Source organism: Saimiri boliviensis, chromosome 12 (genome assembly GCF_048565385.1).
Source record: "Saimiri boliviensis isolate mSaiBol1 chromosome 12, mSaiBol1.pri, whole genome shotgun sequence".
NCBI lineage: Eukaryota > Metazoa > Chordata > Mammalia > Primates > Cebidae > Saimiri > Saimiri boliviensis.
In genome coordinates, this window is record NC_133460.1 from 86385929 (window position 1) to 86409673 (window position 23745).

At 42.3% G+C, this 23745-nt stretch overlaps 1 protein-coding gene across 1 annotated transcript in view; it reads right to left on the bottom strand.

The window, feature by feature from the left end:
- The window catches only part of OGA (O-GlcNAcase), a 35586-nt gene extending 12163 nt beyond the window's left edge, over positions 1–23423 (bottom strand). Inside the window, exons 1-10 of the mRNA XM_003922263.4 lie at positions 22786–23423; positions 18916–18967; positions 18100–18197; positions 14710–14840; positions 12320–12491; positions 10095–10193; positions 8630–8914; positions 5651–5809; positions 4174–4787; positions 2606–2780 (exon numbers count right to left, since the gene is read on the bottom strand). Coding sequence (XP_003922312.2) covers positions 2606–2780; positions 4174–4787; positions 5651–5809; positions 8630–8914; positions 10095–10193; positions 12320–12491; positions 14710–14840; positions 18100–18197; positions 18916–18967; positions 22786–22984 — 1984 coding nt within the window. The 5' untranslated portion in view covers positions 22985–23423. The remainder of the gene's footprint in view (positions 1–2605; positions 2781–4173; positions 4788–5650; positions 5810–8629; positions 8915–10094; positions 10194–12319; positions 12492–14709; positions 14841–18099; positions 18198–18915; positions 18968–22785) is intronic.
- Between the last annotated feature and the right edge of the window lie 322 nt (positions 23424–23745).

A 23745-nucleotide genomic window follows, 5' to 3' on the forward strand; every position in this document is an offset into this window, starting at 1 on the left:
ATGGAATACAGAAGTCAGCATCTAGGTCACCATTTAGCCAACTTACTAGGCAATAAAGCTAGCTAACAGTAAGAGAGAATTAAAGGCAAATGTTTGGAGGCCAAATCAAAATCACTTGCCTAGTCTTCTGACAAGATAAAGCAGCGCAATATAGTTCTTTTCCATTGGAAGACAGCATTCTACCTCCTGTTCAAGTTAACAGTCTCATCAGTACAAGATATAGTGTGCTAGTCAGACAGTCCCAAAGCAAACCAATTTTTTGTTAACAATTCAGGCCCATTAAGAGATTGTATCTGGTTTGTCATGTTTTAAGGGTAGGGGTAACTTTTAAAAAACATAAAATGTAGTATTTGTAAAACATGAAACAGGGTCCAAATTTATAAGAGAACCTGTCCCATTCCATAACTCAGTGTAATTTACACTGCAGGAAAAAAACTATACCTCTCAAACTTTAAGATCAGCCAATTTCCCCTACCCCCCACTTTGAGACTACAACATAACTAGCACTTCCAACTATTACAATAAAAAGCTGCATGTACGAAGAGCTGTGTAAATGAAAACATGGTTAATGCCTCAGTCGCTGCGCAAACGTGACTTCAGTTTATGTCTACTGCCCTTAAATCTACCTGAGCTACCTCACAGATAGAACCTTTCAATTTAAACTAATTAATCATGACGCGCTGTGAACATCTGCCGCTGTCCATCCAATAGTAGTAGACACTTGTGCTGAGGATTCTCCCATCTGTACACAATGGGGAAGAAGATAATAGAAGTCATTAGTAATCAAAAGTACTGCATAGCCACATTGTTTAAAGGACTGAATGCCAGCTGGACTGGAGAGACAAGGAAAAGGAAGGGTTCTAATCAGTAAACCCCTGAAATTACCATAGAACCACTGTCGTGAGCTTTTGTAAAGCTATGTGGATGCCAAGTTAATTATTTAAAACTTCTAAAATGTTCTAAGATGGGATGTCCAATGTTTTAGCTTCCCTGGGCCACACTGGAAGAACTGTCTTGGGCCATAACATAAGATACACTAACGATAGCTGATGAGCTTAAAAAGAAAACACACACACACACACACACCCCTCACACTGTTTTAACAAAGTTTACAAATATGTTTTGGATGTAGGTTGGACAAGCCTGCTGTAAGAGGCTGGGATTGTAAAAGAGCTATCTGTATAATTTTGGAAAGCTTCCACCAAAAATGCTTAGTGCAGAGATAAACCCTGAGAAGAGAAAGAAACAATACTGTGTATAATCAAGAATTTAACTTTTAATAATTCTTAAAGGTTGAATATCATGTTTTCTGTAATACAGTCTCAAGCTCAATCATCCAGATTTCAGGTTCAAAATTCCTAAGGGCCTTAGAAATTTAAGTTTAAATCCCTTTAAGAATTAATTATTAAGAACTTGAGCAGAAGCCTGGAAGGCAAATGCTTGCATTCAACCACCAATACTGAGGTCTCCTGAGCCGAAGGGTAGATGTCACCCATGTACAAGAGCTACAGAGCCTTTTAACAAGAAGTCAGAATACTCTCTTCTACTTGTTATATACAGCAATCCATAAGAAATTCTTTATTTTACAATTAACAATCAGAAGACTCTACTTTTATATAACTAATTAGTTGTATCACAGGGAAATTTGTTATTTTTTAATATTCAAGAGCCCAAAGGTATACAGGCAGAAAGTAGAAAATCTCACTACTACTTCTTTTTACTCTAAGCTCACGGTGTTTCAGATATCTATTTCACAACCAAGACCATGAAACCCAACATAGTATTTGTGACTACCATGAAAACTATGACATGTCAGTCAGCCTTGCTGCCTGCTGTGTGCTGTATGTTAAGTCCATTACATATTCCTTATAGCTGGATTGAAAACCTGAAAATGAAACGGGGTCCCTACAGAAACTTGACCATGCTGGTGCTTTTTACCAAGTTTGACAATTAAAAAAAAAAAAAAGAAAAAAAAAATTAGTGTTCAAAGGAGAATATATAAAAGTCCATTTAATGAAGCAGAGATTTTTAGGGGACTACAATTTCTACCCCTGGTAAAACCAATACTTGGTAGAAGGATAAAGAAAAAGCCATGTGAAGTAATACTGAATAGCACCAGAATAGCCTTCCACTAAAGCTCGCATGCGCACAGGGCTGGGAGGATGGCTTCCTCTTGCCAGGCCCCTTAGGTCATTTCAGCAATTGTTCTGTTAAACACAGCATTAACGTTATCAAGACACAACAAGCAGCAGTAAGCTTAGAGTCATATTTCATAGTGTCTCATCTCCAAATCAGGTAAAAGTGGTATACAGGGCTCCATCCAGAAAGCATTCAGTCAGAGCAAGTTAAAGTCAGTACTTTCTAACATATTTTTAAGATACTTAGGCTGAATTAGCCCAAGGGAGAAAAATTAATGTGCTTGACGTATTTACTAAGACTTGCATCTCAAGTCTTCAATAATCCCTACCTTTGAAAGAAACCTAGGCAAAGAATGTAAAAGACTTGTAAAAGTGCCAATTCCCTAAACATTTTTCTCCCTGTGGGATAATTTTTTTTTTAAGGGACAATATATTTGAGGAGAAGAGATTATTCCTGGTGCACCTACCTAACCACTGTACAAAAGACTTCACCATAGACATTATACTCTTGATATCCCAAACATAGGAGTACATGTCATAAAGGATTGTCCTGTTGGCACAATTGGAGAGCCGAGTGAACATTCCCATCACGAGTCCACACATCTCTTCAAACTTGGCCGCTCGTGACCGCCACTCTTCAATCTATGAAGATCAATAAAAAGACTCAAAAAGTTGCAAATTTAACAAAATAATCTGAGATACTTATTCATTAAGCTGTTTAAGTTATCAAGTACTGGCAGTTTATCCTAACCATTAAAGTATCACCTTGTGTCTCCCCAAACTGACAAATATTCCTAAAATAATCAACATTGACTTTTCCTCATTCTTAACTAGAAGGCCAAACTATCAAACTGAAGGTACCAGATTTAGCAGCGTCTACATCCACTTTAAAGAACATATTCTTGGCCAGGCGTGGTGGCTCACACCTGTATCCTAGCACTTTGGGAGGCTAAGGCAGGTGGATTGCCTGAGCTCAAGAGTTCAAGACCAGCCTAACCAAGATGGTGAAACTCCATCTCTACTAAAAATACAAAAATTTGCCAGGCACAGTAGCAGGCACCTGTAATCCCAGCTACTGAGGAGCTTGAACCCAGGAGATGGAGCTCACAGTGACCTGAGATTGCACCACTGCACTCCAGACTGGGTGACAGGAGGGAAACTGTCTCAAAAAAACCAACAACAACAAAAAATGTTTTTGGTTTTTTTTTTTTATTTTACTTACTTAATTCTATTTTTTATTTGTCATTTTTGGAGACAAAGTCTCTCTCTTGCTCAGGATGCAGTGCAATGGTGCAATCTCAGCTCACTGCAAACTCCGCCTCCTGGGTTCAAGCGATTCTCCTGCCTCAGCCTCCAGAGTAGCTGGGATTACAGATGCCTGCTACCACGCCCAGCTATTTTTTGTATTTTTAGTAGAGATGGGGTTTCGCCATGTTGGCCAGGCTAGTCTTGAACCACGGACCTCAGGTGATCCGCCTGCCATGGCCTCCTAAAGTGCTGAGGTTACAGGCGTGAGCCACCGCAACACCAAGGCAGGCGGATCACTGAGGTTGGGAGTTCGAGACCAACCTAACCAACATGGAGAAACCTCATCTCTACTAAATAAGTAACATATTCTAAAACATGGTCAATTTTCTGTCAGTTACAGTATACTCATTTAAGAACTTTCGGCCGGGCACGGTGGCTCAAGCTTGTAATCCCAGCACTTTGGGAGGCCGAGGTGGGTGGATCACGAGGTTGAGAGATCGAGACCATCCTGGTCAACATGGTGAAACCCCGTCTCTACTAAAAATACAAAAAATTAGCTGGGCATGGTGGCACGTGCCTGTAATCCCAGCTACTCAGTACGCTGAGGCAGGAGAATTGCCTGAGCCCAGGAGGCGGAGGTTGCGGTGAGCCGAGATCACGCCATTGCACTCCAGCCTGGGTAAGAAGAGCGAAACTCCGTCTCAAAAAAAAAAAAAAAGATTTCTCCACATTACCAGTACGGGGAACCACCCAGGCTTCAGCAGCTAGGTAAATTAAACGTACTCACTTTTTCAGAGTCTTTTCCTTTGCAATTGACACTAACAACACTACTATTTGCTCGAAGCCATTGAAACTCCCGTAACATCTGTGCTCCTTTGGGTCCATGCTCATAAGGAAGGTAGAATAGATCAGCAAGTAACTGCAAATCCTCCAGGGTCACTGGTTCCGCAGTGTACAAAGGCTTTTCATTTGGACCTGGCACAAACTGCTCCTTGTTTGTCTGTTCATCAGTTTGCATAGGGGCAATGTCGCTGATACAATCTTCCTGCATGGACATCTCTGGGGATTTTGATTCAGCTATGCTCTCTTTATCAGTGTCCATTGGTTTCAATTCCTCTGCCATTTTTGCTTCGACAATTTCACTCAGTATTTGATTGTCATTCTTGTGATCCGTTTCTTCCTGTTTTTCCACCACCATGTCCATGGGTTCTTCATCAGGCTGTTTCTTTTCTTCTTCCTTGGTCAAAGTTGTGGGCTCACCACTCAGGGCTGCTCCCTGGCTCATAATGGGCTCCTGGTAAACTGTTGTTACCACAGTTGTGGCATTTAAAGAGGGTGTTGCAACTAAAGGAGTCCCATCAACTACACTTGCTTTAGCTCCGCTGTGTGCAACCTGCCTACCTACAAAAAGGAACGTATAAATAAAATAAATGGTCACAGAGATAATCAGAATTAGAGACAGAACACATTAGATTCAGAAAGATATGTTTTATCATAAACCTTGATTTTAGATCCAAATTAATTTGAGCTCTAAGAAAAATGAGATTTCTCTACATCACTAGGGATGCAGGAATGGAAGGGGACTGGGAGGTAATAAACATGCCAACATCTATTATTACATTCTCTTTTAAAAATCTGTAATCAAAAACACTTAAATTACTTCAAAAAAGATGAGAGTCTCACTCTGTTGCCCAGGCTGGAGTGCAGTGGCGCAATCTCAACTCACTGCAACCTTCACCTCCTGGGTTCAGGTGATTCTTCTGCCTCAGCCTCCCAAATAGCTGGGACTACAGGCATGCACCACCATGCCCAGCTAATTTTTTTGTATTTTTAAGAGAGACAGGGTTTCACCATCTTGGTCAGGCTGGTCTTGAACTCCTGACCTTGTGATCTGCTGGTCTCAGCCTCCCAAAGTGCTGGGATTACAAGCGTGAGCCACCTCGCCCAGCCAAAAAATATGTTTTTAAAAGAAATCAGCATTCAATCAAGATAAAAGCTATTTAGGACCAAAAGATTTAAAAAACCTTATTTTCTAGATCCCCCAATTTCATTTAATTTCACTTTGCTTCATGGACCTAAGATAAGGCACATGGCAGTGTTCTTTTTGAGATGGAGTCTCGCTCTGTCACCCAGGCTGGAGTGCAGTGGCGCAATCTCGGCTCACTGCAACCTCCACCTCCTGGGTTCAAGCAATTCTCCTGCCTCAGCCTCCCAAGTAGCTGGGCCTACAGCTAACCCCCTTAATAAACAATGGTCAAACTCACTGCTGTACTGATGAGGCACACCAAACTCTTGCAACCATTCTGTTAAAGCTAGCTTTAGAGCCATCTGTGGACTATAGAGTACATCAGTTTCAATATCTTCATCACTGCCTTCATTTTCTAATTTTATCTGGATGGATACAGTGCTATCTTCACTGTCAGCTGCAAAAAATAAAAAAATAAAATAGTTTTGATTATAAAAGCCTTCTGAGAAACAAGAATAAATACAACTGTCACAGTTATAACCACAGAAGCAAAGAACTAGAATGAGAACAAATCTTAAACATAAAAATGCAAATAAGACCCTTCAACAAACCATTTCATCTAGGATAGTAATCTAAATGCAATGCTAAATGGAGAATCCCAATTAAAATAAGAAAAATAGATTTTAGTATCAGTGGAAGAGTCAATATTAAACGTCCACTGAGTAATGATTATTGGGAAGTCAAGGTCAAAAGTACCATGCCTTTCGTATAAAGAAAACATTGCATAGCCTTCAGGAGCTTGTAACTTCATTACTAATAAAGGCACTGAGGGAAAAAGAGATCATCGACAGAGACCCACAAATTAGTGCACATAAGGCAACGAAGCTCTGAGCCAGGATAATGGTAGAGAAAAAAGTCTGAATTCTTTCGCTCTGTACTTAAAAACTCTCTACTCTCAGCTTTCCTTATTATTTCCTGCATATGTCCCAGGTTTGGATAGTGTCTCCTACCCCTTTAATGTGTTCGATGCTCTGCCTTAAAAGATGTAGGAGGTTAAGTGCCATGTGCACTGACAGCACTGAAATTATATTCCTAATTTTTGTTTTTTATTGGGGACAGGAGGATGACAATGACTGAGCCAAAAGGGAGACATTAATTCAATAAACAATTGAAAGGAGGGATATAGAACTGAGAAACAGACCACAACTATTAATATTACTACATACCACCATCATGACACTTTGGTAGCTGAAAATGGGCCCAAATTCAGGTAACTTCAAAAGTTCAATGTTCAGGCCAGGTGCAGTGGCTCACACCTGTAATCCTAGCATTTGGGGAGGCCAAGGCAGGGAGATCACAAGGTCAAGAGTTGGAGACCAGTTAGACCAACACAGTGAAACCCCGTCTCTACTAAAAATACAAAAATAAGCTGGGTGTGGTGGCGTGCGCCTGTAATCCCAGCTACTCAGGAAGCTGAGGCAGGAGAATCACTTGAACCTGGGGGATGCAATGAGCCAAGAATGCGCCTCTGTACTCTAACCTGAACAGAGCAAAACTTCATCTCAAAAAAAAAAAAAAAAAAAACAATTTTTTTTTTTTTTTTTTCTTTGAGACGGAGTTTCACTCTTGTTACCCAGGCTGGAGTGCAATGGCACGATCTCGGCTCACTGCAACCTCCGCCTCCTGGGTTCAGGCAATTCTCCTGCCTCAGCCTCCTGAGTAGCTGAGATTACAGGCACGTGCCACCATGCCCAGCTAGTTTTTGTATTTTTAGTAGAGACGGGGTTTCACCATGTTGACCAGGATGGTCTTGATCTCGTGACCTCGTGATCCACCCGCCTCGGCCTCCCAAAGTGCTGGGATTATAGGCGTGAGCCACCGCACCCGGCCTAAAATACAATTTTTTTCAATGTTCAGTGTTTTTTCACCTCCAGCCCACAAGCCTTTAAGCTCAGCAAACTCTCCTCATACTTTGATCCAGCTTAAAAATCTGTGAAACCTCTTGGCAAAAATAATCACTCTCTATGTTCACACAGCACTTTCTTTGTAATAACTGTTACAGTACTTATCACACATAGTACAACTGCCTACAGGCCTTATCCAACACTATAATGTTTCTCAAAAGTAGGAACTACTTTATTCTTTGCCACCTCAGTGCCCCATGAACATGCATCTGCCACATAAGATTATTTAAATGTAAATAAATCAACAATTAGCAAGCATCTTAGTTAGAACTCTATTTGAGATTTTTCATAAATTAAAAATTAGTAAGCCAATGTCTAACTAAAATAAGACTATGTTTCATTGGGCCAGCTGGGATGGCTCAAGCCTGTAATCCCAAGCACTTTGGGAGGCCAACGAGGGTGGATCACCTGAGGTCAGAAGTTCAAGTCCAGTCTGGCCAACATGGTGATACCCTGTCTCTACTAAAAACAAAACAAAATAAAAAATAGCTGGGCATGGTGGCGCGTGCCTGTAATCCCAGCTACTTGGGAGGCTAAGGCTGGAGAATTGCTTGAACCCAGGAGGCGGAGGCTGCAGTGAGCTAAGACTATGCCACCACAGTCCAGTCTGGGCAACAGAGCAAGACTTTGTCTCAAAAAAACAAAAGTACCATAAATGATAAATGTAAGCTGAATCTAAATGATCTAAGTGACTCTGATTAAGATTATCCCATCATCTAAAATATTCTTTTCAATAAAATTGCCTGAAAATACAGAATCATTCTAGCGATAACGGAAACACTTAAAGACTATCTCCTCTGGTACTCAGACTTCAAAAACTGAATGACATTTTATTTATTTTTTATTTGAGATAGGCTCTTGCTCTGTTGTCCAGGCTGCAGTGCTGTTCCTGGGATTACAAGTGAGCCACCACGCCGCTTCCAAGCTACTTGGAAGGCTGAGGCAGGAGACTCACTTGAACCCGGGGAGGAGAGGTTGCAGTGAGCTGAGATTGTCCCACTGCACTCCAGCCTGGAAGACAGAGCAAGACTCTGTCTCCTTTAAAAAAAAAAAAAAAAAAAGAGGCCAAGGGTTTAAGCGACTTATCCAAAGACACTCAACATTTATTCTATGATATACATATTCATCAACAGAATGAAACAATATACTCCAAAAAAAACCACTTAGTTCTGTTTCCTTCTTAGTAATAACAAAAAATTTTGTTTTAAATAAATCTGCTTAAGTTGTGATGACAAAGGATGCATTAGTTTTCACTGGCTTCAGTTAACTCCAGCTCTCCTCCCAAGGTGAAGGATCAAGTATAGGCTACTTACTCATCACTACATCTTTTCTCACTCCATTCATGTTTGATTTGTACCAAGTGGCAAGGGTGTGGATAGCAACATAGTTGGCTTCAAATTCACAATTTGGATTAGTCAGGACTCCTTTTAACCGTGGGATAAGTTCTGTGGATCTTCCTTTGTATGGGCCCAGAAACAGTCTCTTCTGATCATAATCATTAGCATGAATGTTATCCCAGATTACTGGAGCTCTTTTAATAATCTTAGAAACCTCTTCAATGGACTCTACTGGAATTTCTTTAGAAACAACTTTGGGACCTAGAAATAATGACAACCGTTTGTTAAATCAATCATGATTCTGGCAGGGCACCGTGGCTCACACCTGTAATCCCAGTACTTTGGAAGGCCGAGGTGGATGGATCACCTGAGATCAGGAGTTTGAGACCAGCCTGACCAACACAGAGAAACCGTCTCTACTAAAAATATAAAATTAGCTGGGCGTAGTGGCGCATGCCTGTAATCCCAGCCACTCAGGAAGCTGAGGCAAGAGAACTGCTTGACCTGAGAGACAAAGGTTGCAGTGACCCAAGATTGTGCCATTGCACGCTAGCCTGGGCAACAGGAGTTAAGGTCTGCCTCAGGGAAAAAAAAAAAAAAAAAAAAGTTATGTGGTTGAGACACAGTTAAAAAAAATAAAATAAAAAGTGTCTGGGCACAGTGGCTCACGCCTGTAACCCCAGCACTTTGGGAGGACGAGGTGGCGGATCACCTGAGGTCAGGATTCAAGACAAGTCTGGCCAACTTGGTGAAACCCCATCTCTACTACTAAAAACAGATAAACTACCCAGGCAAGGTAGCAGGCACCTGTAACCTCAGTTACCTGGGAGGCTGAGGCAGGAGAATCACTTGAACCTCGGAGGTAGAGGTCGCAGTGAGTTGAAATCACGCCACTGCACTCCAGCCTGGGAGACAAGAGCAAAACTCCACCCCCCACCCACCCCCGCCAAAAAAGTATTCAATTAACAAGAACAAGCAGTTTCTGTAGGTTCAGGTTTGACTGTATAAATCTTTTAATTTTTTGTTTTTAATTGCATTTTAGGTTTTGGGGTACACATGAAGAACATATGAGACTGTTGCACAGGTACACACATGGCGGTGTGGTTTGCTGCCTTCTTCCCCATCACCTGTATCTGGCATTTCTCCCTACGTTATCCCTCCCCAACTCCCCACCCCTCACCATCCCTTCCCTAGTTCCCCGCAACAGACTCCAGTGTGTGATGCTCCCCTCCCTGTGTCCATGTGCTATTGTTCAACACCCGCCTATGCCTATGAGTGAGAACATGCAGTGTTTTGATTTTCTGTTCTTGTGTCAGTTCGCTGAGAATGATGGTTTCCAGGTTCATCCATGTCCCTACAAAGGACACAAACTCATCGTTTTTTTATGGCTGCATAGTATTCCATGGTGTATATGTGACTGTATAAATCTTAAAAGACTTACCTGTCCAAAGCACTTCAATCCCAGGTAGAAGCTTTTCACCCACAGTTCTTAAATATGGAGACTGAGACACATTTGGATAACAGAAAGTGCCACAATATTCTAAATATAGGGTGAAAAAATAAGCAAAGAAGTCAGAAATAAAATGCTCATGGGTTTCTGTTTATCAGATGGAGTCTCCCTCTGTTGCCCAGGCTGGAGTACAGTGGTGCAATCTCAGATAACTGCAACTTCCATCTCCTGGATTCAACCAATTCTCCTGCCTCAGCCTCCCAACTAGCTGGGACTACAGGCATACGCTACCATGTCCAGCTAATTTCTTTTGTATTTTTTAGTAGACAGAGGTTTCACCGTGTTGTCCAGACTGTCTCAAACTCCTGAACTCAAGCAATCCACCCACCTCAGCCTCCCAAGGCTCATGGGTTTTTGATTGCAGGGGAAAAAATGTCTGCCCATTCTAAATTTTTTTCATCCAATTGATAAAAGGCCTCCTACAAGGAACAAAATTCAAGAGGGCAGTTCATTTAAGAAATACATAAAATCTGGTATTTTTCCTCCAACAGCAGTACAAATCAGTTCTGATCTACAGTTACTAGATTACTACTGTAATGACACTACAGTTACCAGAAAAACAGGTTCACTAAAGAAATAAGAATTGCAGCATTTTCTACAGAATTCTCAATTGTCTACTTTTCTCAGTTACAATCAAAGGCCAAATAGAATGAACTAATAGATCCTAATAGAACTAATACAAGAATACGCCAATGGCAGCTGGCTCACACCTGTAACTCCAACACTTTAGGAGGCCGAAGCGAGATCCCTTAAGCCCTGGCGAGACTAGCCTTGGCAATATGGTGAAACCTCATCTTCACCAAAAATACAAAAATTAGCCAGTCTTATAATCCAGTCTCTAAATAAAAATTTAAAAGTAAAATTAAAATTTGTTAAATCATCTGTCAACTTGATTATAAATTTAAATTCCGCCCCCCCCCCCCCCCGAGACGGAGTTTCACTGTTGTTACCCAGGCTGGAGTGCAATGGCATGATCTCGGCTCACCGCCACCTCCGCCTCCTGGGTTCAGGCAATTCTCCTGCCTCAGCCTCCTGAGTAGCTGGGGATTACAGGCACGCACCACCATGCCCAGCTAATTTTTTTTTTTGTATTTTTAGTAGAGACGGGGTTTCACCACGTTGACCAGGATGTCTTGATCTCTTGACCTTGTGATCCACCTGCCTCGACCTCCCAAAGTGCTGGGATTACAGGCGTGAGCCACCGCGCCCGGCCAAAAAAATTTTTTTAAAAAGGAATATAGCAATGGCTATTAGTACTCAAATGCATAATTTGTAGCTAATTCTCTGTATAATCTTAAAATCTTTGGGTACTCATGCAATACTCAACTAAAAGTTCTTGGCTCACAATACACACAAAGAAAGTTAAATAATTTAGTCTAAAATTTCTTCCTAAACCAAGTCTGGAGAAAACTTCTTGTAAGTTGAATTTTGAGACACAACTACAAGAGATTAAAGTATTTTTGATGAAAGAAACCAGAGGGGCAAAAAGAAAGGAAAAGGGGAAAACCTGTTAAGCCTTCTATGCTGACTACTTGAATTAAGAGTCCAGATGGAAGTGGGAGGAGTGCAAAAAGGGATAGCTATGCATGGGGAGCAAAAGGGGACAAGTAGGAGGAAATGGGAAGTGACTAAGGTAAAATCAATGTAACTTGGTTTTTCTTCAGTTTCATTTCCATACTATCCCTTTTGGAGACAGAGTCTCGCTCTGTTGCCAGGCTGGAGTGCAGTGGCACCATCTTGGCTCACTGCAATCTCCACCTCCCAAGTTAAAGGGATTCTCCTGCCTCAGCCTCCAGAGTAGCTGGGACTACAGGTGTGCACCACCATGCTCAGCTAATTTTCATATTTTTAGTAGAGATGGGGTTTCACCATGTTGTCCAGGATGGACTATCCCTCTTTTAATACTGACAATGTATGTTCATATTACTTCCAGTACTAAAAAATACATAAAAATCTTTTGTCCAGTTAGTTGTCATTTATTAGTTCCTAAAATTTCTCCAATTTAGGATCTTGAAAAATGTCTTCTAAAAAAAGGATTCCTACTTTTATACACCAAGAAAGGAGGAAAGTAGAGAAAGAATGGGGCCCATGATCAAGCTTTATAAGTTATATATTCCAAAAAGACTATTTAAATATAAAGCCATTATATACAATACCTGTGGGACAGAAGAGGAAAGTTTCTGGCTCTCCTAGGTACTGATAGATTTCATTTGTGATGGAGACCTGGGCATGAGCAAAAGAACTGAATACCTCTTTGTCTGCTGCACACATATTATGGTCAATATCATCAAAAAGCAAAGCAAATGACCTGCACCCAAACTGAGAAACCTAAAAGAAAAAAAAGAATCAAGAGTAAAAAAAATGAAGAATTCCAAACATTAAAATATAGATTTAATAGGTATACTTAAAATCCAGTATTTTCCATAGTAGAATGTTAGAAGCCAGATCTACTGTTTTCGCATTTTCAATTTAAAAAATTCTAAGTTAAACAGAGTTTTGGGACCCATTTCTCATTTGAGTTTGAATACACTACTGGCTGAGTATTTCTTATCTGAAATGCTTGGGACCAGCAATGTCTTGGATTTTGTTTTTTGGATTTTGAAATATCTATATTATATTCAGCATCCCTAATCTGAAAATCCAAAAATGTGAAATGCTCCAATGAGCATTTCCTTTGAATTTTATGAAGCTCAGGAAGTTTCATATTTTGGAGCATTTCAGATTTCTGAATTAGAGATACTCAACTTATATTACAATATGATTCAACAAAGCTTCTGCAAAGTGGCCTGGCCTCCTAACCCCATGGGCTGCTGATTGTAGAAGACCTGACAAAGTCAGAAAAATAGAGAAACATGAATAAGTAACCTGAAGACAGGAAAAAGCCAGGTTGTGTCATAGTTCCAAAAGGCATACTGATCCCTTTGCAGATAAACCTAACCAGATATGAATTAGAAAGAATAGTAGAATCTTGTAAAATAGGAAAATAACTTCATTCATGAAAATTTCAACTGCCTTAAATTTTTTACCAGACATTTTAATGCCACCCACATAAATATTTGCCTAAAGAAATATGATGTGTATATAGAAAACCCAGCAAATTTAAAAAACAGGAAAATGGAAATCCCCTACATTTGACCAAAGGAAGTGTACAGCTTTTCCATCAAGCAGACTTTATACTCAATTAGGCTCACCTAATCTGTTTTTCTTCTCGCCTTGGGAAACTAGCCATCTCCAAACATCTTTGTCCATATATCTAAAGAAACTGATATCTAATAGGTAAAACCCTGTTTCTATAATCTCTGTTGTAAATTCAAAACAAGCAGCCTAGATATGTAATTTCTCAAAATGTGATTCTTGACCATCAATCACCTAGATTCCTGGTCCCCATCCTATCAACTTGGAATATGAAGTCTAGTTGTCAGCATTCTTTTAAGCCAGTTATTATGCAAACTGAAATGTGAGAAAAACTAACATCTCCAGTAAAGCTCTTTTTACTTAATTTGGAAAATATTCCTCTATCAGAAGCATTCAAGGCCAGGCGTGGTGGTCCATGCCTGCAATCCCAGCACTTTGGGAGGCCAAGGGAGGCAGATCACATAAGGTCAGGAGTGTGAGACCAGCCTGGCCAACATGGCAAAACCAGGTCTCTACTCAAAGTATAAAAACTAGCCAGTCATGGTGGTGTGCCTGTAATAGCTACTCAGGAGGCTTAGGCACAAGAATCACTTGAACCTGGGAGGCAGAGGTTGCAGTGAGCCAAGATCAAGCCACTGGGTTAACTGGGCGAGACTCTGTCTCACACACACACACAAAAAAAGCGTTAGGCCGGGCGCAGTGGCTCACGCCTGTAATCCCAGCACTTTGGGAGGCCGAGGCGGGTGGATCACGAGGTCAAGAGATTGAGACCATCCTGGTCAACATGGTGAAACCCTGCCTCTACTAATACAAAAAATTAGCTGGGCATGGTGGCGCGTGCCTGTAATCCCAGCTACTCAGGATGCTGAGGCAGGAGAATTGCCTGAACCCAGGGGGCGGAGGTTGCAGTGAGCCGAGATCGTGCCATTGCACTCCAGCCTGGGTAACAAGAGCGAAACTCCGTCTCAAAAAAAAAAAAAAAAAAAAAAAAAAGCATTAGAAGTAAAAAAATTCATGGCTAGTCGTGGTGGCTCATGCCTGTAATCCCAGCACTTTGGGAGGCCAAGGTCAAGAGATCGAGACCATCCTGGCCAACATGGTGAAACCCCATCCCTACTAAAAATACAAAAATTAGCTGGGTGTGGAGGTGCACACCTATAGTACCAGCTACTCAGGAGGCTGAGGCAGGAGAATCGCTTGAACCTGGGAGGTGGAGGTTGCAGTGAAGCTAGATTGCACCACTACACTCCAGCCTGGTAACAGAGCGAGACACCATCTCAAAAAAAAAAAAAAAATCAATCTTATATGCACAAAGAAATATGAATGTGATTTTAACATCATAAAAGCAACCGAGTAAATATCTAGTTTCAAGTACAGAGTCAGGAAAAACGATTAAAAAGTAAGGAGTTACCTGGTCCAATTTACGTTTCAATGTGGATACTTCCTTGGGGTTAGAGAAAGTGATATCCAATCCAGGTGAGATTGCATAGATGAACTCTATCTCATATTCTCGTGCAGCAGAGATGAGAGTCATAAGTTGCTCTAAAGAACAGAGTCCATGTTTATAGAAAGCAGCAAAGAAAACTAAAAGAACCTTCACTGAAAGTGTAACTAAAGAGGTCATTTCTTCTAACTTACAAGAAAGGAAAAGCTCCTTGCATTTTACAAATTCTGATGCCCAACTTAACAGCAGGCCATACAAATGGTACAAATCTTAAGTAATTTAATGTCACAGTAAGAAAAAAAGAACATTAGTTTTCACACCTTTGAAATCTGAACCAACAGAAAATAAGAGGCCCTTCTTTTTCACTTCCAAATAGCTTTTTATCCTTTTGGGGAAACAGGCTAAAATCAATAAAATATTCTCCTCCCTTTCATTGCCATTTCTCAAAAACACTGAATTAACTGTCAATTCTCTTACTGAAACATAAGCCACTCCTATTTCCTACAGCATCTGGAAGGCATAAAATGCAGCTGCTGATTTTATTTTTTTGAGATGGAGTTTCATTCTGTTGCCCAGGATGGAATGCAATGATGTGATCTTGGCGCACTGCAATCTCTGCCTCCCGGGTTGAAGCAATTCTCCTGCCTCAGCCTCCTGAGTAGCTGGGATTACAGGCATGCAACACCACGCCCAGCTAATTTTTTGTATTTTTAGTAGAAACGGGGTTTCTCCATGTTGGTCAGGCTGGTCTCGAACTCCTGACCTCAGAGGATCTGCCTGCCTCAGCCTCTCAAAGTGCTGGGATTACAAGCATGAGCCACCGCGCCTGACTTTTAAACTATTTTTTTTGAAAGTCTTGCTCTGTTGCCCAAGGCTGGAGTGCAGTGGCACCATCTTGAGTCACTGCAACCTACGCCTCCTAAATAGCTGGGATTACAGGCATACCCAGCTAATTTTTGTATTTTTGGTAGAGATGAGGTTTTGCCATGTTGGTCAGGCTGGTCTTGAACTCCTGGCCTCAAGTGTTGGGATTGCAGGCATGAGCCACCATACTGGGTCCTGCTCTTTGTTTTGCTGTCTCTGAACAACTGGAATTCCTAACTAAATAAATCTATATATAACTATAATACAAAAGACAGGAAATGCTTTCTTAAGAATCAGGGTAGGTCAAGCCTGATGGCTCATGCCTGTAATCCCAGGACCTTGGAGGCCAAGGCAGGAGGATCACCTGAGGGCACAAGTTCGAGACCAGCCTGGTCACCATGGTGAAACCCTGTCTCTCTACTCACAATACAAAAATTAGCCAGGCATGGCGATGCACATCTGTAATCCCAGCTACTAGGGAGGCTGAGGCAGGAGAATTGCTTGAACCCGGGAGGTGGAGGTTGCAGTGAGTTGAGATCATACCACTGCGCTCTAGCCTGGACAAGAGCAAGACTCCATTTCAAAAAAAAAAAAAAAAAAAAAGGCCATGGGCGTGGTGGCTCATGCCTGTAATCCAAGCACTTTGGAGGCCAAGGCAGGCGGATCACCTGAGTTCAGGAGTTTAAGACCAGCCTGACCAACACAGTGAAACCCCGTCTTTAAAAAAAAAAAATTTTTAATAAATAAATAAATAAATAAATGGGAATCACGCTTGTAATCCCAGCACTTTCCGAGGTCAAGATGAGTTGATTGCTTGAGTTCAGGAGTTTGAGACCAACAAAAGCAATATGGTGAAAACCCCCTCTCTACAAAATATACAAAATTAAGCTTGGTGTGGTGACATGCACCTATAGTCCCATTTACTTGGGGGGCTGAGGTGGGAGGGATCACTTGAGCCTGGGAGAATCAAAACTGCAGTGAGCTGTGTTTGAGCCACTGCACTCCAGCCTGGGTAACAAAGACAAACACTGTCTCCAAAAAAAGAAAAAGAAAAAGAACCAGAGTTAAGTCATGGCCTTAATAATCTTGACCCATTTCTATCTATAGGAAAGACATTAATAATAGATTTTAAGCTCTTAAAATTATTGACAATTTTCCTAAATCAACTTAAATACTACTACTATGAACATATTTTTGAATAATTTGCGGTAGTATCTCAAGATAGTCATTTTTACTCTATTTTGATTTTTGATCACATTAAGTTTCATTGCCAGCACCACCAGAAAATAATTAAGTTGAAGGCACACTTATAGAGTAGTACACAACACTAGATGGAGATGGGATAAGTTGTAATTGCTTCTTTGTAATTCAAGAAAATTTTCAGCCTTCTGTGACTTAGCTGGGCTCTGTAACCAAAAATGTACAAAAATGTTTCACCATTCACTCAGGTCCCCAAAGAAAAGCACCTGTCTCATTTACTAGGTGGTTCTACAATATACTACTAATATTTAATCAATTTTATATAACCAACTCAATGTAAGTATACCCACAGCAGGCCAGGCACAGTAGCTCCAGCCTGTAATTCCAGCACTTTGGGAGGCCGACGGAGGCAGATCACTTGAGGTCAGGAGTTCAGGATCAGCCTGGCCAACATGACAAAACTCGGTTTATACTAAAAATACAAAAATTAGCTGGGCATGGTGGCAGGAGCCTGTAATCTCAGCTATCGGGGAGGATGAGACAGGAGAAATCACCTGAACTCAGGGAGGTGGAGGTTGCAGTGAGCCGAGATCGTGCCACCGCACTCCAGCCTAGGGGACAGAGCAAGACTGTCTCAAAAAATAAATCAAAAGAAAAACAAAAACAAACAAACAAAAAAACAAACCCATAGCAAAGACAGCCTGTTAATGGCTTCTCACTTCCCTGGACTAGGGTAAGGACCAGTAGTAATTGCTGACAAGGCCAAACCATACTAGAGCCTGAAGCAAAAGAATCAGCAGTACTGATCCCGTCTTTACCTAAAATTTTAGTATTGTATCCATCACGAATTTCTGCATTCATTTTGGTTTCTTAAAAAATACTGCACAAAATATTTATCTTAATTACTTTTTTTTGGGGGGGGGTGGGAGTCCCTTAAAATGTGTACCCAAGGGGCCTCACTTGCCTTGCCCTGGGCCTAGCCCAGCTCCAGCACTTCTCTGCCCAGTGGCTCACTGTTTAGTCCACTGGCAGAAGTAAGCAGCACAATCTATGACCACAGAACAGGTGGAGTCAGCCTAGCACATCCATGGTATCACACGTATAGTCATAACCGTGCTAGTGCAGAGCACTCTTTTGAGTCTTAGCTAACTGAATAGTTACCAGATAGAGGAAAAGGAAACTACCTACAACAAGAAAAAAAAATACATCATGAAATTCTTGTATAACTACATTTAGGATATAACTGTTTTCTTCACAGATTCTGAATTTATGGATTAAAAAGAAAAAGATTACCAGCTTCCTCCACTGAATACATCTCTCGCCAAAACATCCTATGTTTGTAGTCATCTTTTGGGGCATACAAGTACGTATTTAATTCCCATTTCTGGAGCCTTAAAGGGAAAGAAAATTACATATGTATTACATTTATAGGCTGTAAATCTCCATCTTTTCCCTCTTCTTGGAGTATCTTCATCTCATACAAGGCTAATATTCTATAACAGTAGCTTTTAACATTTTTATCAGTGGAATTTTGAAAAATTAAGTTTTACAACCTACGTCAACATATAAAACAGTCTTAAGAAAAAACACGGCCGGGCGCGGTGGCTCAAGCCTGTAATTCCAGCACTTTGGGAGGCTGAGGCAGGTGGATCACGAGGTCAGGAGATCGAGACCATCCTGGTCAATACGGTGAAACCCCATCTCTACTAAAAATACAAAGAATTAACTGGGCATGGTGGTGCATGCCTGTAATCCCAGCTACTCAGGAGGCTGAGGCAGGAGAATTGCCTGAACCCAGGAGGCGGAGGTTGCGGTGAGCCGAGATCCCGCCATTGCACTCCAGCCTGGGTAGCAAGAACGAAACTCCATCTCAAAAAAAAAAAAAAAAAAAAAAAAGAAAAAGAAAAAACATGATAGCTCTTTCAGCTCCCCTAGGAAAAGTTTGAAAACCAAAGGCCTAGGTGAAGAAATAAGGTACCAAGGTAAAGTTAACTTCTGCAATTGAGAAACCATCAAAATGTACCTGAACTATTCAGTGTTACTATTTCTTCAAACCAAAGAAAATGTTAAGGATTTAAGGTTCTCTTCTCTCCTTCATATAATATTTACCTTCTAAAGAGTTCTTTTCTCTGTTCCATAACCCAAGGTCTTCCATAAAATCCTAGATTCAAAGTAAGAATGAAATTACATTCAGTTTTAAAATGTGGTAAGTATTCATGAGAAAAGCAAGTTACAAAACATACAATACAATCCTATTTTGTAAAAAAAACCTAAAATACACCAAATCTGGAGGATATTTAATAAAAAAAATTAAGGTTCTTTTTTTTTTTTTAGTAAGAAAGACGGGGTTTCACCATGTTGATCAGGCTGGTCTTGAACTCCCGACCTCAGGTGATCCGCCCGCCTTGGCCTCCAAAGTGCTTGGATTACAGGTGTGAGCCACGACACCCAGCCAGGTTCCTTTATCTTTGGGTGGCAACATTACAAGGTGACTTTCATTCCATTTTTACTTGGGTAAATTTTCTTATTTTTCTACCATGGCATTTGTTACTTACATGATATTTAAAACAAACATCGATCATCTCTTTTCACTGTTGATAAAGGCTACCTATATTTAAACCCCATTTTTTAAAGGACTATCTCAATCTTACCATAGGGAAGTGCTGCAATGTAATACAAACTGCCAACAGTAACAATTACTTCCTAGAAGGGGAGTAAAACTGCTTTAGGAAAGAAGGGGGGGTCGGTTGAGGTAGTTCACACCTGTAATCCCAACACGTTGGAAGGCTGAGGCAGGTGGATCACCTGATGTCAGGAGTTCCAGATCAGCCTGGCCAATACGGCGAAACCCTGTCTCTACTAAAATACAAAAATTAGCCAGGTGTGGTGGCTCATGCCTGTAATCCCAGCTATTGTGGAGGCTAAGAAATGAGAATCACTTGAACATGGGAGGCGGAGGCTACAGTGAGCTGAGATCATGCCACTGCACTCCAGCCTTGGTGAGAGAGCAAGAATCCACCTTACACACACACACACACACACACACACACACACACACACACAGAGGAAAAAGAAAAAAGAAAAAAAAAGGATGAGGGGAGATAAATAGGTAAAGCAGTTTTTAAAAATTCATATAAATAGGGGCAGAAAATAATCTGACTTGACTTTATGATTGTGCTCCTTTAAAAAATAAAAAAAGTTCCTGGCAGTATGAGACCAGTCTGGCCAACAGGGTGAAACCCTGTCTCTACAAAAAATACAAAAATTAGGCCAGGCACAGTTACTCACGCCCGTAATCCCAGCAATTTGGGAGGCTGAGGTGGATGGATTACGAGGTCAGGAGTTCAAGACCAGCCTGGCCAAGGTGGTGAAACCCTGTCTCTACTAAAAATACAATTAGCTGGGCATGGTGGCGCATGCCTGTAATCCCAGCTACTCAGGAGGCTGAGGCAGGAGAATTGCTTGAACCAGGACCTGGGAGGCAGAGGTTGCAGTGAGCCAAGATCAGGCCACTGCACTGCAGCTTGGGCTACAGAAGGAGACTCTGTCTCATATAAACAAACAAACAAACAAATTAGCTGGGCATGGTGGCAGCTGCAATTACAGGCCTGGCCAGGAATTTTTTTTGGGACAAAGTCTCATTCTGTTACCCAGGCTGGAGTGCAATCTTAATTACAGAGGAAAGGTCTGAACAAATGAAAATTCAAGTATGTTACTTCTGGTCCTAAACGGAAAATAAACAAAGAAAACTCAAGAATGTGACTTGCCCCAGAGTGTCCCACAGGAGGACAAAACACTAATTATGCACACTGCAGAAAACAAGTTTGCAGACTGATGACCTAAATTGTTGAATAAGCATTAAACTTACCTGGAACTCCTTAGTGGGCTCATCACAGCTCAAACCACCCACTTTATATCGTCTTACTTTGAGTTTACACCCGTCTCAGTCTAATCATCAGCAAGAGATGAGGACAGCCTCTCAAGAGTACCATGAAGACGGTTAATAAAAGCATTCTGAACACAACATGTTCTACATAACCCACACAGTCTACACAAGCGACTAGTCCGGAACAGAAATTTCTGAAATGTATTTTAGCTCCAACCTCTAGGCAGAATGACTCCTCTGCACCACAAAAAGAACAATGACAGACCAAATTAAAATTCATTACATTGTATAAAACTGTAGTACTTTCCGGGCAGGCTTGGTGGCTCACTCCTGTAATGCTAGCACTTTGGGAGGTGGAGGTCCGCAGATCACAAGGTCAGGAATTCGAGACCGGCATGGCCAACATGGCAAAAATCCATCTCTAATAAAAATACAAAAATTAGCCAGGCACGGTAGCGTGTGCCTGTAGTCCCAGCTACTCTGGAGGCTGAGGCAGAATTGCTTGAACCGGTGAGGTGGAGATCACGCCACTGCACTCCAGCTTGGGCGTCAGAGCGAAGACTCCCATCTCCAAAAAACAAAAACGAAACAAAAATCATTGCCGGCTCGGGTGCTCAGTAACCAAGAAAACATACAAGGGCAAGGGAAGAACAGACCAGAGAATGGCAGACAACTCCATTCTTTAAATAGGAAGAATCACCTTTTAATAAAAAAAAAAAAAACAATGTAAACCAAATGAGTTTTCTCCTTTCATTACAGAAGGTATAATGGACTGGCAAGTTTCCTTTGACTCATTCCAGTCTATCTCCGAAATTTCCCAGCACTCTCTCAACCGCACCCCAAGATCTTTGATAACAACAGATTCTTTTTCTAAAATCTTCCTGTACTCAAGCCAATAAATACATCGACATAAGTCACGCAATGCAATCATTTTTGATAAAACTATGTAATAATTTTCCATTCTGTAGTTCTCCAAATGCTGCAAAGCAGTTAACTTCGCTTAACTCTTTTATGCCTTATTGTAGCACCAAAGCAGCCTGTTATGGTCTGTACCATAACCACCAGCCATTTTTCAAAAGAATACTCTAATTTATATGGTTTAAAAAAAAAACAGAAAAGCTGATGTTCTCAATCACGAGAACAATACTTTTACCATGCCTTTTCGGTTTTTTAAAGATCATTATTTCACCCCTATTCACACCATTACATATAACAGAGATGTAAAACAGACATATAGGAAACTCCGCGACGGCCAAAATACTTCAAAAAATTCAAATATATGCTGCAATTGCGCAAAGAGCAATAATGTAACTGATTTATGCCTCTACAGAACTGCAAGGTGTACCATCTTTCCATTCTTACCCAGAAACTGTGCAACAAGCATCTGGTAATTTTCCCTCATTACCAAAAAAGTCCATCATTCTTTTCGACTGTAAATGGGAAAAAAAGTCTTAAGCCACTTCTCGGTCACTAAGTTCAAATTACGCACGTCGGATACTTTGAAAATCTGCGATTAAAGCCAAAGCTTCATCCCTCGAGAGCAAAGTAGCTGGGAAAGCGGACAATTTTCTAAGCTGCAAATGAATCTTGCAGGGGGAGAGCAACAAAAACACTCTAAGCAAAATAGAACCTCAAATACTATAGGCCAACCGTGCTTCCCTTCACTCCAGAAATACAAGCACGTCAGTGTGGGTCGATTTTACCCAAAGGGTGGGGACAGGAGCACGATACACATTTTTTCACTGGAACGCAGACAACCCTAGGGACTAAGATCCCAAGGTACAAAGTGGTAGAACTCAGAGGCTAACAGAACACCAGGCTCCATACCACCTGTCTCCTTAGGAGCCGGCTTGGCTCCAAGCCCAAGACGGGTGGGGTCAGGCTTTTGAGTGGCCGGGGGGAATTCGACGCCGCTTAAGGGCGTGCGGGGAGACTCGCCCACCGTCTCCTCGCTCCCCTCGCTTTAGCAAGGCCACATTTCAGATGCAAGGGCTTTCCAGCCTTCTACAGCCTCCAGAAGCCCGGTCACCACCACCCCCTCCCGAAGACAGAACGGGTTAGTGCCGAGGCGGGGCGGGAAGGAGGGCGCTCACCTTCCACCACGCCGCACAGGAACCTCCGAGCGCCTCCTGCAACCCCAGCCACCGCTGCTCCCCCAGCTCCGGCGGGGTTATCTTCTCCGGTTGCCGGAGCTGCCGGCGGCTCCAGAGATGCGCCCGTAGTGGCGGCAGAGTTGGAGCTGAGTTCGCTCTCCCGCTCCTCCAGCGTCGCTTGGCTCTCCTTCTGCACCATCCTCCTGCCCCCGGCCGCCGCCACCTCTACGGGTCCTCCTCGGCCTCCGTCCGCTGGGCCACAGGCCCGAAGCCCTGTAGAGGGCTTCAGCTCCAAGTGTGCGCCCCTCTGACTTCTTCCCCTCCCCCTCTGCCCTTCCCCCTCCCTCTCCGCAGGGACCCGAATGCCCGGATGAGAAGGGCGGCGGCACCGGCGTGAGCCCTTTGTCAGCCGCTGCCTCAGCTTTAAGCTGGGGCGTCCAAAGCCTAAGCGGAGACCGAGGCTGTGACCTCTCGTTCCCTGGATGAAGACGGCCAAGGGTCCTGTCCTCGTTCTCAGCCTCTGCTGCCCTCCTAACAATCTTAGTTCTTCTGCTGTTCCCCTTCGAAGCCCCGAGCTCGCCTCTGCCGCCACCTCCACCGCCCGCTTCCTGTTTATCCGCACTGCGCTTGCGCTGCAGACCGGCTCAGACCGGTCCCCTCCGCCCGGGTCCCCCGCCTTCTTTGGGGCCAGCCTATTAAGCTTCTTTCGGTAGGGGGAAATAGAACAGAGGAGACGCGAAAAGCGGAAGGTAATGAAGGCAGTGGAACGTACCATTTCTGCTTGCCAACCTCCGGAACAAGCCTAGCTTCCTGGGACGGACCATTACCCGACTTGAAGAAGGGGGAGTACATGGAGGAGGCTGCGGCCGCTTGGGGCTTTAGGGAGAAAGGCGGGGGAAGGTGAATAGGAGAGGTGTTTACTCTCTCAGTGCGCAGGCGCGGAACCGCGGCTTCGCGTTC